The following is a 13,809-nucleotide window of genomic DNA, read 5'->3' as shown; positions in this document are numbered from 1 at the left end:
TGTCTGTGCTCTGTCTGAGAGATATTCATTCATTTCCATGCAGCTGTCTTCTTGCAATTTGTTGAGAAACAGTATGAAAAGGATTTTTCAGAGGGAGAACGATGGGTCTGCTATCATCTTTAGGCAGACTGGAGCTGGTGGAGATGTTATTAGCATAAATTATCTAATCCGTCAAAGAGAGATACGAACATATTAGCTTCTTTCTGCCTTTCTCACTTAATTGCCCCACTTATTGTACAGTTAGTTGCCTGTGGACAACAAAATCGAGCACACGCACCGAGACACACACACAACAGGCAGACACAAGCCAAATAGGGCATGAGTGATGTAGTGAACTATCTGCCAACTTGCATTTGATATACAGTGGCAGTGGAAGCTGTTAAAGCTCATTCACTCCTTTAATGTTGAGCCGGGAGTCCTCAATAAAGTAAGAAATATTGTCTCCTCAACCTTCATCTCTGTGCTAGGGCTGATCAGTTTCTGTTGACAGCAGATGAAAGGGTTTGTATGGCATTGGAGAGCGTTATATATAACAATTATTTATTTATTTGTTTGTTGTAGTTTGGTTTTATTTATTTATTTTCACACCACCTGAGACAACATCATTCATCATTCTCTCTGTGTGTGATTTTGTTGGATAAACTGTAATTCTGATCCAACTTGTCCCATACTGTCACGCCCTGGTCTAAGTATTTTGTGTTTTCTTCATGTATTGGGTCAGGCCAGGGTGTGGCATGGAGTTTTTGTATTGTGGTGTGTTTTGTCTTGGGGTTTTGGTGTGTATGTATTTGGGATTGTAGCTAGTGGGGTTATCTAGCAAAGTCTATGGCTGTCTGGAGTGGTTCTCAATCAGAGGCAGGTGCTTATTGTTGTCTCTGATTGGGAACCATATTTAGGCAGCCATATTCTTTGAGTTTGTCGTGGGTGATTGTCCTGAGTGTCTTGATGTCCTTAGTCTGTGTTAGTTTGCACCAGTTAAGGCTGTTTTGGTTTTCACTACGTTTATTGTTTTGTAGAGTTTGTGTTTTGGATTCGTGTTATGTTGTGTGATTAAACATGGATCGCGATATACACTCTGCAGTTTGGTCCGACTCTCCTTCACCACATGAGTGAAGTTTCCTGCACTGCAGGAAATGCAAACTTGTAGTGTATAAGTTTAAAAAGGCTTCTAAAATTTGTAAATTCCACTTTAAAATGTCAGCCTTGATTTTCCCTAATAAAAAATGTTGCAACCCCTACAAAAAATGTCCATAAATTATAATTATCCACATAATAATTCACATTTCCTATTTGGCAGGATTATTTTCCTGCTGTAACAAACTGTCTGAAATTAAGATCCTACATCTGTAGTGATTGTACTGTACAGTATAGAATGTTTATTATAAAACAATGTGATACAGTACATGACAGAGCCAATATAATAAAACAGTATGAGGGGAGAATGGCTTGTTGCACCACTAACCCAGTAAGGAAAATAGAGGTGAATTATAAATGGCTGTGCCTAATGGACTCACTACCTTGCTCCAAACACTCATGGTAGCATCATAAGTGGCGCTATGGGCTGTGTCCTGGACTCATTAGGCACCACTACCTTTACAAATTAATAGCGGTTTCAGATAAATTAAGAGATATATTTTCAACATACATTTCTACAGAAATTACCAAGATGAATTAGCTTGAATGTAAATTAAGTGATTTAATTGCATAACATGTTTGTAAATTGAGGCAGTAGAAATAGAGGTGTTGGAACCTGCGGAACGGCCTTACGTAGTTTGCACAGCATCCCTAGCGGAGGAATTTCCTCAAAGAATAAGAAACCCAAAACATTTACCTCCATTCAGCTGGCCAACTTTCCACAGCCCTCTGAGGCCGTACAGTATGTTAATGACCAGACGGTAGATACAGCCCAAGCCCCTGCCCCTACTACCAGGGAGGGTAGAGCCATCCTACTCCCGCTAGCCCAGAGGGGATGTCACCATGGCAACACCCGTCCCAAGGCAGTGACCAGATGTCAGAGTGAGTCTGAGGGGGCAGGGGAGAGGGGTGAGGGAGGGGCAACCTGTAACTTGTCACCTGTAACTATCACTTGTTGGTCTCAAATCAGGATAATTAATTAATCACGTATGTGGATTCATCAAGTCTGTGGAATAGTGAATTGTTGGATCATATAATTAAATGGAACACAGTAAATTGTAGAATTACTATGGGTTGAATACTGTGTATTTTGTCAAAATATTTAGTCAATTACGCAAATGCTAAGACAAAAAAAGTTACCCCACAACCATGTGAATAAAACAAATATAACACTGTAAAACCACTTAAATGTAGGGCAATAGCACTGGGAGTGACACAGTAGGTGCTGAGGATGCTTATTTCTCAATGATGGTTTCCTTCCTCCACCAAGTTGAGTTTCTATCTGTGCCTCCATGTTTGTTCTGAGTGTCATCTTTATATTTTTGAAATATTAATGTCTGCGTGCCATGTCTGAAGCAGAGAGGTGTGACCTGGTTGTGCTCCACTGCACTATACAGAAAGCAGAAGGATGAGGAGGTCCTCTGCCCTAGGTTGAGCTCAGTTCAGACTGCAGAGTCAAATTAGAGGACGGGTATACAAAACAAAACAAAACAAAGTTCACTTTAAAAAACCTTTAGGAAATCATTAATAGCATGATGCACAGTGTTTTCTCCATCTTTCTCCATTTCTGATCCTTTCTAGACTAGATAACCGAACTTGTCTGTAAAGAAGTTTCTTAGAGCATGTCCAAATTGTTGAAGCACGCAGCAGCACCCTTGTAAAATTGTCACTTGCAATTTATGACTGTCAATTTAGTATGAAATTCATCCGTAGCCTTGCTACTGTACCACCGCAGCATGACACATTTTTTTTGCTGTATAATCCAGCAATACCACAGCATTGTTGTCCATGGTTTTCCTGATTGATTATTGAGAATGATGAGAGTTCATAGGCCTGACTGACATACAGTAAACTACATCTCAGTGTCCTACAAGTCAGCAATCAAGTCTTGTTATGTAAGATTCCTACAGTCTCCGATGTGTATTTGTCAGATACATTGACACCTTCTGGCAGAATTCTGACATGTACATCTGTTCAATATTTCTAAATAACAAATATTACAGAATATGTAGACATTGGAGCATTTGCTGCCTGCTATGCTTTAATGTTATCAACCCAAATCAATCTAGAAATGATTTGACTAATTAGCAAATGTGAGTCTAATTTTACATTTAATTCTAATCAAAAATATGTAATTAATTTAACAGGCAATTAATTTTCCTGCATAGCAGGACACATCTGTGCCACACCGTCAGGGAGATGCTAGAGAGTTTGCCAAAACGCTCCTATTGCGTCCATGGATAAGCAGATAAACAGTGCTGAAATCCCTGTTATGAAACTCTACAGTGTGTATGTGTCAGGGTTGGGGTCAATTCCATTTAATTTCTGCCAATTCAGGAAGTAAACTCAAATTCCATTTTCAATTCAATCATTTTCTCATAGAGAATCATAGAAAAATATTTTAATTGTGGAATTGTACAGTATAGATGTAGGATCTTAATATTAATAATCCTGTTGCAAGAGGCCTTGTAGTGTATTTGTGGTTTAAAAAGGCTTCTGAGGTTTGTAATTTCCACTGAAATTTCAGACTTGATATACATAATAATTCACATTTCCTGTTGCTTCAGAATTATTTTCATGCTATAGCAAACTGGCTCAAATTAAGATCCTACAACTGTATGTGTGTGTGCAGTGTGTTTAGTATAGTAAGATATGTCTGCTTTTGTCCCAGCCAGGGAGAGTTTTGAATAGTGAGGGGTAGTCTGAGGTAACAGAGAGGACAGGATGATGAGGAGCAAGGCAGTTCCTGTAACAAGGAAAACATCAACTGTGCCACTTCATCTGAAAACAATAGGCGACAGGACACTAAATGTGCTCTCCTCCACGTCTCCATTGTCTCAATCCACCTCTTGTACTCCTTCTTTGAGCATGGAGCATAAGTGGGAGTGAAAGAGTGGGGGAGGGAGGGAGGGGAGAGGGGCAGTGGTAGTAGTGGGGGCAGTGTGTATGTGTGTGTTGGGGGGGGGGATGGGTGTGTTCTTTCTCCTCTGTCTGTGTGCGAACGAATGCACAGACGGTTCAGTGGTAATTTGATGTGTATCCCCGGGGACATTTGATGGATTAAAGCTAAGCAGCTCCATTTCGCAGCACCACCTGATCTTCCACTGCCTGTGCCCCATATAAAGGCTGGAGAGAGAGCTGATCTCAGCTAGTCTGACAGTCTCTCTCTCGCTCTCACTCTCACTCTCTCCTCCCTCCTCCACGCTCTCTCTCTGTCTCTCTTTCTCTCTCTCTTCTCTTTCTCTCTGGTCCTTTAAGCCTGCTGCATCACAGGAGCTATCCAGTGCTGAACCAAATATTTTAATTGTATTTTTTGGAAAGCTGGGGGTGCCATAGAGAAACACACAGCATTGTCATCTGACTTGTTCTCCACTGATTTCCATTTTCATTCCTTCTATTATGTCTTTTAGAGGTTGCATTTTCCTTTAACACAAGGATTACTTCTACTGACAGCCGGCTCCAGCTCTGCCTGTTTGCTGATTTTTTGGGGGGGTATTATCTTTTCTCTTCATGTGTGATTCTCAGTTCTGTGTGTTTTTTATTCTTTGAAACATGCCCCGTTCGTTTTTGGTGAAGAAAATCAAGCTTGATGATTTCTCTAATCACCATCACCACCTGGACGACTCGTTCACTCCTTTCACACGCTCCATCACTGACTCTGTGACCAGCTTGGGCGTTCGTCTCAGTGAGAATGGTGAGTTTGCATGCCTCTGCACAGCACACAGCACACAGCACACACATGTTCTGCCTGCCGTTGTCTAGGGTGTGCTACTGTAGCACCACTGCTCTCTTTGGTTTAGTTGTTGATTCCAGAATAAGAATGCCCCATGACATCTATACAGTAAACACAGTTGGAATTATCTTTTGATTCTGTATTTGTAAGTGGTTCTTCAGCACTTGAGATGCCTGTTGTCTGCATGTTGTCTGGGAATTAATAACATATGTTACATAGAGCCATCAGATTTTGCTCCCGTATCCCAAATAATTCTCCCCAGCACCACCAGCCCACCCCCATCGTGCTCCCAGACTTTTGTCTTTTGACTCTGATGAGAGGAAGACACAATTCAGGTCACAGCAGAGGATCAGCTTATGCAAATGGTGGAGCAAAACGTGCTTCTCGCCTGTAGATGTGCATCTCTGAATTTGTATTGCGTGCACAAATTACGGTGTGCCTGAAATATGCAGGCTGTCACTCTCCAGTCTTTGTGCAATCTGACAAATATATGAAAATGAAAGATAAGTGCTGGATGATACATTTGTCCTTAGCTGTTATTGTCCTTGAGTTTCCATCACAGTCCTCGCCCCCCTCTGCCCGCCTCCCCTCCCACCCAACCGGAGCATGCATGCACAGTCTCCCCACCCCCATCCCTCCGCTGCATCTTTCTCCTCCTTCCGGGCGTTTGAAAACTAGCAGGGGTGGAGTTTCATCCATGCAGGCCTATCGCCGTCACAAGAGATATCAACGTAATGTACAGTACTGCCGGTCGAGGGGGGTTAGCTGGGGTAGAGGGGGAGCGAGAAGGAGAGAAAGAAGGAGAAAAAGGAGTAAAAAATGCTTCGGGCAGCATTGACGTGGGGCCACGTGACTAGGGGTATACAGTAAACAGAGGAAAGGGCCCATAGCGGCACAGTGGGCAACATTAGGACTAGGCAGCATGCTAAGCCCCAGTCCAGTCAGAGCTAGAGAGAGACGTCCTTCACTTTCAGTCAGGCAGGTTTAAGCTCGCTCCCATTTTGTGGCCATATTTAGGATGCCAGATGTCTGTCTGTCTCTCTTTGTTATTTTGTCTTGGCAATAAGCAGATAGTTTTACAGTTCAGATCCACCTGTGAACATAAAATGCTCACTCGTTATCCAACCACATCACATAATACTATTATCCAGTGATTTTAGATTAGGAGCAGCAGCAACTGAGAACAAAAGTACATGTTTGAACAGTGCAGTTGTTCTTAACAATTTTTGTCTGCAGTGAATGATCAGTTTCACTAAATATATATTTTTTTATGATAGAGTATGAGTGTAAATGAACTTCTTTTTATTTACATTTTATAAATACAAATGCAAACGGTTACGATAAAGTTATGGAACCAGATTCATTGCAAAAAAAATATTACTTCTTTGAATAAATCATGTGGTTGAAATTTCAATCGTTAATAAAGCTGTTAGTCTCAGTCTCTACTGTTCTGTCATTGGTAAAAACTACTCCACTTCTGTTGAGAAAGAAATATGCATTTTGATGGGAAAAAATAAATATATATTATGGATTACTCCATTAGTACCAACGATTACCATTGTATGCAGACAAAATAACCCTTCTTGTCTTTTCAATGAAATCCCAAAGAAATCCCAACATTGTTGAAATGCCTGGCGTCAGCGCTTTCCCCATTGTGGAGACATTTGACTTGAAGTGTCTGTTGAACAACAAAGGAGGGTGGGAGAGGGAGTCCATTAATAACATGCTCGCTTTGCATTAGAGGAATGAGTCGCTAAACAGCAAAGGTTAATACAGCACTAGTTCAGCCACAAATAATGAACTCTGTCTGACCTTAAGTAATTAAAACCTATTACACATGTGTAATGAATCAGGGGAATAAAAATCAAGATGTCCATATGTTTCAATAACAATCTGTTGCTGTATACAGTATGTTTGGCTGTTTTCCTGTGCTCTCTTTACGGTACTGTATATTCAATGTTCAAAGAAAAAGAAACAAGGGGGTGCTATTAGACTTGAAATAGCCTATGAAGTAAGAATTACCATTACATTCAGAAGTTATATCAGGAGAGGAAGATATATCATGAGTTGTTAGCTATAAAGGCTAGTCAACACAGGGGTGGTGCTTTTGATCAAATAGCACCCTTGCCTTCCAATAAGATCCCAGTCTCCCAGTCCTACAGTATTATGGTAATGTCTTTGACAAGGAATGGTCTCTGAGTGGGAACCCTTGGGAATGGAGACAGCATTCTAAGAGAGCACTTAAAAATTGATTTTCTAATGACCTGATTCCTAAAGGCACTTCAGCAAGCTTAACACTATAGCCACTTTGTTCTGCTGGTAATCCTGTGTATCACGTTTCAGCTTAACCTTTCCATCACTGAACCATGTTCAGTAGGCTATCGTTGTATAGTCTTCTCCAGTCACTTTACTCCTTGCCCTGCATTATTTCTGTCTTATTTCCCCACACGCAGTGTGTTCCAACAGCTATACTATTTTACAGATGAAGGCCTATTGATCAGCAAGAAACTTTGAATTTCATTAAAAACCAGTCAATAGTTAATTTCCACCACTTGCTGCACACAGTGCATAGGAATCTGCCTTTTCTTCTTCTTCAGGATTCACAACACATATTAGAATTGGAATCATATGTTTGTCCCACATGTTAGTAAGCTGTTAAAGTGGAACATGTGTAGATGTACTGGGCTAATGTTGGTAAATATTCAGTGTTGTTTAGCTCTTTACAACTGCATGCCAGGAAACCTTTTAGCTCCACTTGGCTGCCTCACAACATTACAGATTGCCTAGACAATAAAATGTAGTATAACATCAGTCAATAATCCAGTGAGACAAATTGGAAATATCCTGGAAGTGCTACTCTTTTGAGAGAAATTAATATTTAGGGTGGTATCCAAGCTACTAGAAAGAATAAAGAACTCCAAAAACAATTCAAGTGCTTTCTAGAATTTAAAAAAAGTGTTTTTCAGTTTTAATGGCTTCTCCTGATGATTTATCATCCCCAAATACTGTAGTCCCCTGGACAGTCACCCCAGACCATAGACAGTGTGTTCTGCCTGTTGGGCCCAGCATGTTCAGGCTTAATTGGGCAAACAAAACAAAGATATAGGCCTTCAGTCACAGATGATTGACAAACAGTACCTTGGAGTGAGCAAGTCACTGGGAGAAAGAAACGGTGACTAATCAATGAGACCACTTCAAGTAATAAGAGGGGCCTTCTTTCATAGGTGTCTTTAATGAGTAGTTATCTGCATTTAGCAGCCACCACTCGTCTGTGCTGTAACTGTGTAATAAAGGTGAATGATGTGGATAGTGTTCTGCAGCATCGCTGTCCTGTGGTAAATGCTGTGTGATTTGGGGAGCAATTTGTTTTCTATGTGTGTATTCTATTGTTTAATCATTTACAAGAGGCAACCATCCATGATAATCATATAATCACGTCACAATGCACTTATCCACCACCACAACACTCTGTAGACTAACTGTCACTATCACTGTCTGTGTGTGTGTGTTTTGCCTTAATGTAACTATTATTGTGTGTTTTCTACAGGCTACATCCAGGATTACATCACACCATCTGTATATCAGGGGGAGACGAAGATGGAGCTCAAGATGGCGTTGCCCGTCTCTGACTCTCTGTACACCCAGGTGAGCAGCAGGGGTGAGGAGTACTGTGACCCTGACCTGGAGCACCCTGACAGCCCCCAGTCCGGCATGACGGCCAGCGGATTCTACAGTGGCGAGGCGGAGGCCCTGACCGAGGGCTACACCATGGATGCCTTCTTCATCTCCGATGGGCGCTCACGGCGGAAGGGAGACGGTGATGGCCGTAAGGGAGGTCGTTCTGGTGCTTCCAATGCTGATGCCACAGAGGAGAGGGAGGCAGGAGCCACCGGGACAGCCCGTCACACTTGCAACGAGTGCGGCAAGACGTATGCCACCTCGTCCAATCTCAGCAGGCACAAACAGACACACCGTAGCCTGGATAGCAAGATGGCGCGCCAGTGTCCCACCTGCGACAAAGTGTATGTGTCCATGCCAGCACTGGCCATGCACATCCTCACCCACAACCTAAAGCACAAGTGTGACGTGTGCAACAAGGCTTTCAGCCGGCCCTGGCTCCTGCAGGGCCACATGCGCTCGCACACCGGGGAGAAACCGTTCGCCTGCGCCCACTGCGGCAAAGCCTTTGCTGACCGCTCAAACCTCCGCGCACACATGCAAACCCACTCTGCCTTCAAGCACTACCGATGCAAGCGCTGCAATAAGACCTTCGCCCTCAAGTCCTACCTGAACAAGCACTATGAATCAGCCTGCTTCAAGGGTTCCGGGGACGAAGATGATGACGAGTCCTGCTCTGAGAACTAGTTGCCGGAACCAGAAGGACGGAAGCAGAATTTGGAATCCTATACTGTAGGTTCTACAACCAATAACCCCCTTCACTCTGCCCTCCATGCCTTTTTCTTCCTTTTTTTAGAAAGCAATATTTTCACTGAGATTACGTGAAGAAAACTGTTATGATTATGGCAAAGACAATTTCAAAAGATGCTGGATCCCCCCCACCCCGCACAGTAGCTAATCATCCACAGATACTTACAATCAAAACAACAATTCTCCAAATAAATACTCTAGTTTTTAGCTCACACACAAACACACACACACCCATGTGCACACACGCTCACACAATTATATATGAGGCCTGGCATGTGATTTTTTTTATCAATTACTATAATGATATTGATATCAATAGTAATACTATTTAGATTCCTGATATTTTATAGAAAATAGTACAGGGAAAATGAAGAAGAAGAAAAAACCCTAAAAAAGGACTGTAACAGTTTTCTTTTGTTTTTTAGAGACAAAAATGACCTCTTGTATTTTTATGCTGCTTTTTATTTGCTAAGAATTTAATTCTTTTGCAACTGCCAACATTCACTTTTTATGAAAATGAGTACTATGACAGTATTTGCATAAAAGGGAAATCATTTTAAAGTTTAAAAAGTACCCTTTTTGTCACACATATGTTTTTAATTCAATGGGTGTTATTTTTCTATTGTCCGACTGAATTTGTTATACATTTTGGTGCCAATTCCTCCTTGATTTTTGAAAGCAAAGCATCTTTGTAACTGTGGGTATTCAGAAAACTTCCAGCAAAACTCATTGAACAAACCTAAAGGCAAACTACATCAGCTGAGTACAATAGGATCATGAACCAGGGTCATTGTCAGTTCCATCAGAGAAGTTGTTTTGAGTTCTTATGGAGACCTGTTGAACAGGTTGTGGAATCACAAGACACCGGCGGCACTCAAAGTACACTCTCTTCATCATACTGGTAACTACAGTTTAACAATAACAACCAAATGTACCGATCGGTTGTTATAGGTGCCATGTGCATTGTGCAGTAACCTGTCTATAGCATTGGAAACCATCCCTGTTCTTCCTCCACCACGGTGGCTTGCATGAACTTTGCCACTCTGTGGTGTTTCCCTCAGTCGTAATAAGCAATGTTCATTACACTCTCTGAGGTGCTCTCCCTCTTCTTTTACTGGTATTACCTCAAAAAGGAAAATATATGAGCTCATTACATGCACCCTCAGTTACAAAGGAATGTTTTATTTTATTTTATATATGTTGCTGAAAGCTCTTTCTACCATTAGATGTATAGCATCCTACTACCTTGTAAATTGTGTATTTATTGATCTATTTATGTAAGTATTTATTTGTCAATTTATTAATGTATTTGTTATTCATATGTTTCTAAATGTATTCATCTATTAATTTATTAATTTATGCCATTACAGTACTTGTCTATTCACGTGTTGAAATATGACTTTCCATTGACCTTGTAAGATGCTGCTGATCTTCAAAGAAAATGTGTATATGCATGAAACTGTAGAGAGTCCATGGGACTTAGTTTTTTAAAGAGGAACAATGACTAGTATCAGCCATAACTTCAAACAAATGATGAATGCAGATTATATTTGTTTCACAGCAATAATAACTTCACTGGTACAGCAATTGACATGTATAATAATAATCAAAACTGTCCTGTTTGCAGTCGATTTAGGGCAATAAAATGAAACAGATGAAGAAGAAATGTTAATAAATCCTCCATCTTGTTGTTTCCCAAAGGTAGAGTCCACCCAACTGCCTCCCTCCACATATTGGCTGAAGATTGACCCTTGAAGGGTTGATGATCATGTCATGCAATGCTGTCCAAAGATAGCAAACCTTACTATTATGCTTTATTAGAAAACCAATGAAATCTAACATTTTCCACATAGAACATCAAACACTTCCTTATTCAACCTTCTGAATAAGATAGGGGGAATCAGTTATTTTCAAACAGATACACATTCTATTCTACCAGCTGGCTTGTCTTCCACAACTCACATATCTGTATTCCAGAATCCTGACAGGTTGAGTTAGTTGGAAGGAGGACTGAGGGGCCCCAATCATCATGCCAGAGGAGATAATGGCAATGGGAAGGCTTTTTTCCCAGGTGGATTAGCCAGGCTGTAATAATAGCAATGCAGTAATTATAAAACAGTGTCGACAGCAATTGCTCTCCCGATTACCCTGCCAGAGCTTTGCTGCAAGCCATTAAAGCCCTGTAAAAGGGAAAAGTTGGGAATCAAGAGATTGGCAGATTTATCTGTAAGACAGTGTTTTCCTTATAATGTACACTAAGAGAGCTTTGGAAAGGTTTATGTAGCCTGGTTTAACAGTGAAAGGGGAATATGCACTGAAAAGACCTTAGAAGTTAAAGGAAAATGTGAATGTTTTCCAAAACCTCCCACAATATATAGGAAACAGTAATTGCACAAGAAATTAAAACAACACTTCCCATAACAGAAAATTGCCACTTGGTTGGAAGGCTGAAAACAACCGGTGTTAGTCAGTGTGATACAGACTGCTTTCCATTTAGGACATCTGTCATGATAGGGATTTTGTTTTACAGTCACAGTTGCTTCCAAAATGAATCTGTTTGGCAGATTGCTCTATGTTGAATCCATGTGTTTTTTAGGATTAGAGGTTTGAAATTATGGGGTGTCTATCGGCAAGATAATGATATCTATGAAAAATATGTCATTATAATTAATGTGTCAATAAAATTGATGTTCTTCCATCAATTGACAAGAGCAGGCTTTATACAAAATCACACATGATAATGACACATGATGTTATTGTTGTAAAATAATAATACACCATCCTCTCCCTCTCTAACTGGTTTTGATGAGATGTGTGGTGTAGTGGTGTGTGAGATGGTTCGACTGGGATTGGTAGAGGCTGTGGCGTGTGGGAGGATAACAGGTGTTTGCAGACAGACTGCAGATAGGGAGAGTAATTGAGTTGGTGAGCGACCTCCAAGGGGAAGGTCGAGCACCAGCAGACAAATGCACTGTCAGCTATTTGCATATTCCAAATGGATGACACAATCAAAGTAATGGTGAGTTCTCCTTTAAAAACCTGTAGGGAATAAATTGATTCTGCCTGCTTTCGTTCCATCCTTCTCTTCTGTTGTACCACTACCACTCCCCCATACAATGACTCCAGCCTCTATATTAACCTCTTTCATTCTAAATATGTAGTCTTGGTTCATGATAGGCTTGGTGAACATACTGGACTCATTGTGAAAAAAATCCCTGTCTTCAAAACAACTTGTGGAATATTTGTGTAGCCTACAGGTATTTTGAGTTCAGAAGGAACTGGGTGTTTTTTCCCAAAATTATTTTGTAGCTTATCCTCCTACTTGATGGAGGGATCCATGTTTGTTCTGAGCAACATGACAACCAAACTGTACTGTATGTCCAATACAGATATGGATTTGATTGCAAAATCAAACTTATAGGCTGAGTTTAAACAGGCAGCCCAATTCTGATCTTTTTTTCAATAGCTCTGAAAAAGAGCTGATGTGAAAATATCTGTTGTGATTGGTCAAAAGACCAATTTGTGGAAGAAATATCAGAATTGGGCTGCCTGTGTAAACGCAGTCATATTGTCCCAAAATGAATAGAAACACTAAATGCAGAAAAGTAAGTGAAAATTTGTTCTGAAACGGTTGTTCTGAGTTTGAGAAGGGAAAACATTGTTCCTCTTTGACGATTTTGTAAATATATTTGTATATACTGTATATCACAGCAATAATATGACAATGCATGTGGACATTTACTTGTTTGCTCTCTTTGCTTATGTTGTCTTTTGTAAAGAAGACAAATACAGGTACCAACTACAGTGTGAGTTGGAATGTGAATCAGGAAAAGTCCTAATTAAAAGCTATCTGTCATAGGTTACTAACAACACTCCACTGCTCTGTGCACTCTGACTGGGAGATTTGTCCATGTTCTTATTCTTTAATATTTATTAAAATGTTATTGATGTGCCCGGCTTGGCTGCGCAATGATGAAAAGTGCCAAAAAGTATGATTTCCATAACAAAAGCCTTCAACATATGATGGGTCGCTTGAAACCTTCCATATGTTCCTCAAAACAATGATTCAGTATTACCACTTTATTTCAAACTCTCTTTTTTTTGTCTTTACTATTTTCAGCGAAGTGTGAAGAAATGTAAGCCATGATTTCTGAGGGGTGTTTTGGTTGATTTTATTCTGCTACAATTAATAATGATGATAACAATAATGGTGATAAAGATAATAAAAACAATAGCACAAGTCATCTACAGCTCTGTTTTTATTTCCTTGATAAGGTCTCTGTGAGCAATATTCATTGGATGGGTATTCTTTCAACAAGCTGTATATTGCTGCATCTTCTCTAATACTGACTCATTTGAATTACGCTATAATATCAATAACAGATATGGCAGATCATTTGTTTCAACAAATTATTTCAGACTGATCCACCATGTCCACATCAAATCACTGGTGTTAAACAGAATTTTTGTCCAATTTATTTAGAGGCCTGCAATGCTACAAACATACAGTATCT

At 40.3% G+C, this 13,809-nt stretch overlaps 1 protein-coding gene across 1 annotated transcript; it reads left to right on the top strand.

Moving 5' to 3' along the window:
* The first annotated feature begins 4,319 nt into the window (after positions 1 to 4,319).
* Positions 4,320 to 13,539, top strand: LOC118360794 (transcriptional repressor scratch 1-like). The gene is made up of 2 exons (XM_035740214.2): positions 4,320 to 4,828; positions 8,415 to 13,539. The coding sequence occupies exons 1-2, from the start codon at positions 4,687 to 4,689 to the stop codon at positions 9,230 to 9,232; spliced, it is 960 nt and encodes a 319-aa protein (XP_035596107.1). The 5' UTR covers positions 4,320 to 4,686; the 3' UTR covers positions 9,233 to 13,539.
* The last annotated feature ends 270 nt before the right edge of the window (positions 13,540 to 13,809 follow it).

Source organism: Oncorhynchus keta, chromosome 28 (assembly GCF_023373465.1).
Source record: "Oncorhynchus keta strain PuntledgeMale-10-30-2019 chromosome 28, Oket_V2, whole genome shotgun sequence".
NCBI classification, from domain to species: Eukaryota; Metazoa; Chordata; class Actinopteri; order Salmoniformes; family Salmonidae; genus Oncorhynchus; species Oncorhynchus keta.
Note: the sequence above shows the minus strand (reverse complement) of the source record. Positions and strands in the feature narration are given on the sequence as shown.